General features: G+C 41.6%; 1 protein-coding gene across 1 annotated transcript in view; it reads right to left on the reverse strand.

Moving 5' to 3' along the window:
* Positions 1–833: 833 nt before the first annotated feature.
* TXK (TXK tyrosine kinase) overlaps positions 834–2,824 on the reverse strand; it is a 104,741-nt gene continuing 102,750 nt past the window's right edge. The window contains exon 13 of the mRNA XM_007949448.1: positions 834–902. Within this exon, the coding sequence (XP_007947639.1) occupies positions 834–902 (69 nt within the window). The remainder of the gene's footprint in view (positions 903–2,824) is intronic.

Here is a 2,824-nt window from a genome sequence, read left to right on the forward strand (position 1 = left end):
GAACAAGTCATAAAAAAAAAATTAACAACAACAACAAATTATTCCAGATATGTGCAAAAACAGTTGTTGTTAGGTGCCTTCGAGTCAACTCCAACTCATAGTGACCCTGTATCCAACAGAGAGAAACACTGCCTGGTCCTGCACCATCCTCACAACCCTTGCTAGGCTTGAGCACGTTATTGCAGCTACTGTATCAATCCATCTCATTCAGGGTCTTCTTCTTGTTTGCAAAAACAATGTATTTGTCAAATAATGTATAGGGAGATTAGAAAAGAAATTCCAGAACGTTCATTTTTCTTGCTTGGTAAAGGTGTATTTTCTATAAAGATTTGCACAGCTCAAAAGCATCCCAGCCTCTGCTGGCTACTACTACTACTCTGAGAACTTCTGAAGGGGAGGGACCTTTATTCTATGAGTTGACAGAATTTATTTTCATCTTTTACACATGGACCACTGAGGCAAATAATGTCACTCTGCTTCATGAAAGATCTTGTCACCCTGTAAGGGTCAGTTGTTCATGTACCCTCAGGGGCTCTCCAGGCTACAAGTGTGAAGAGCAGCCATGATGAAGGCTGCTGTGGAACCCTTTCCCCTTCTTCACAAATGGAACATGAAAAACTTACTGAAAAATGAGTTTAAAAGTCTCTCTCAAACTCAAACATAGAAAAGCTGTTGTTTTAAAGTTAAAATGGTTTGAAAAGTTTGTGATCTTCGCATTATATGGAATAGTCAACAACTCTAAACCAAAATATCCACCACCAGTGACCCCACACAGAATTTCCTTTTGTGACACATTTGCATGATGACCTTCTGGGTTGTCATTTCATTTCTGGTCACCAGGTCTCTGCAATCTCCGTGAGAACTTGCAGCAGCTCAGCAAACGCAGGGCGGCCCTTGGGTTTCTGGAAAAGAACAGTGGTCAGCTCAGCTTACACCCCCTCCAACACCAGCTCTGGAAGTAATTGGCAGGGACCTGGATCCAGGCTGCTTCTTCACAAAAGGAAGAGAAAGTCTCTTGGCTGATGTACAGCAGCATGATTAGCAGTTGAACAAGGGAAGAATGTGAAAATATAAGAATATAGAGCACTGCAATGAAAAAGTGGCTATAGCTCCAAAAACTGGCCACAAGTAGACATTTACATTTAAATGAATTAAAATTAAATACATTCTAAAATTTAGTTCTTCAATCACCACAGTCACTTTCTAAGAGCTCATGAACCAAATGGGTCTAGTGGTTATTTTATTGGATGGCACAGATATAGAATATTTTCATCATCACAGAAGGTCCTATTGAACAGCACTGCCCTAGAGATCTATTTGGATGAATTGATACGCATGGTATAAAAAGGGAGGTGGTAGGGAGGGGGTGAACTAAAGCACCATGTTTTCAAGCTCAGTTCAGTTATTTATTATACCTGACTCCCTATAAAACCCACTGCTTTCAAGTTGATTCTAAGTAGAACTGCCCCCGTAGGGTTTCTAATGCTGTCATCTTCAAGGAAGCAGACTGCATGCAACAGCTTCCTTCCTTGGAGCAGCTAGTGGGTTCAAGCTACCAACTTTCAATCAGCAGCTGATCACTTAACCACTGTGGCACCAGTGCCCCTCTGACCCCCTATAGGGGTCAGAAAGCAGAAAGCATATTTTCATGAAGGGCTTGTAGGTCCTGGAGCACAGGCTGTACTGTTTTGGGGGTCAGTCAACAAAATCCCTAACCACAGAGCCAGAGATTCTTTCCTATTTCACCATGGGATGTAGTTTGGTACCATGAGGACTGAAGAAGTAATGACACCACCAGCATCTTTAAAGTTCATGGGAAAATAGAGCTAAGCATGGTAGTCACAGCCTCACAAACATCACTGGCAGCAGGGAGAGTGGTGAGACACTGCCTTTAATGGTTTATAAACCAAAACCAAACCAAATCAGGTCCCCTTGAGCCAATTCCAACTCATGGTGACCTCCTGTGCATCAGCATAGAACTGTGCTTCATAGGGGTTTCAATGCCTGATTTTCAGAAGTATATCACCAGGTCTTTCTTCTGAGGCACTTTTGGGTAGGCTTGAACCACCAACATTTTAGTTAGCAGACAAACACATTAGTTACATTTGCACCACTGAAGGACTTCAGTTTATAAACCAAAAACCAAACTCACTGCCATTGAGTCAATGCCAACTCATAGTGACCCCCATTGGGTTTCCAAGGCTGTGAATCTCTACAGAAGCAGACTGCCTCATCTTTCTTCCACAGAGCGGCTGGTGGCTTTGAACCACTGGCCTTTTGGACAGCAGCCAAATGCCTTAAACACTATATCACCAGAACTTCTTCAGTTTATAAAAAGGATATCCATTGTGAGGACAGAGCAGAACATGTAAGCACATGTGAGAGTTCCCCTTGAAACTCAAAGAATAAATTGTGGAGATCTTTGAGGGGACTAGGATTCGTTGAGTAGAAGCTGTGAAACAGATTTCAATAGTAATGTAATCACCTTTGAACCTGGAGGTACCTAAAGACTTGGGGCCTTTAGATTACACTAAAAAGTTATACATAAAATCAACTTTTGCAAACAAGTGAATCAATATAACTAAAACATTGTTTCAATCAATGTTCCACTTCTTTTGAGACTGGCATTGTGTACTTATTCCTGTCATCCTCCTCCTATTTACCCTTTCTCTGCCTCCTCTCCACAGATATAATAAAGTCTCAATACATATTATAGTATATGCACATGTACATTTACATTATTGCATATTGTTGTTGTTGTTGTTGTTATGTGCCGTCGAGTCGGCCCTGACTCATAGCGATCCCTCCTTGGGTTTCCGAGGCA

Source organism: Orycteropus afer, unplaced genomic scaffold (genome assembly GCF_000298275.1).
Source record: "Orycteropus afer afer isolate SDZICR_OR568_19922 unplaced genomic scaffold, OryAfe1.0 scaffold00246, whole genome shotgun sequence".
Taxonomy (NCBI): Eukaryota; Metazoa; Chordata; class Mammalia; order Tubulidentata; family Orycteropodidae; genus Orycteropus; species Orycteropus afer.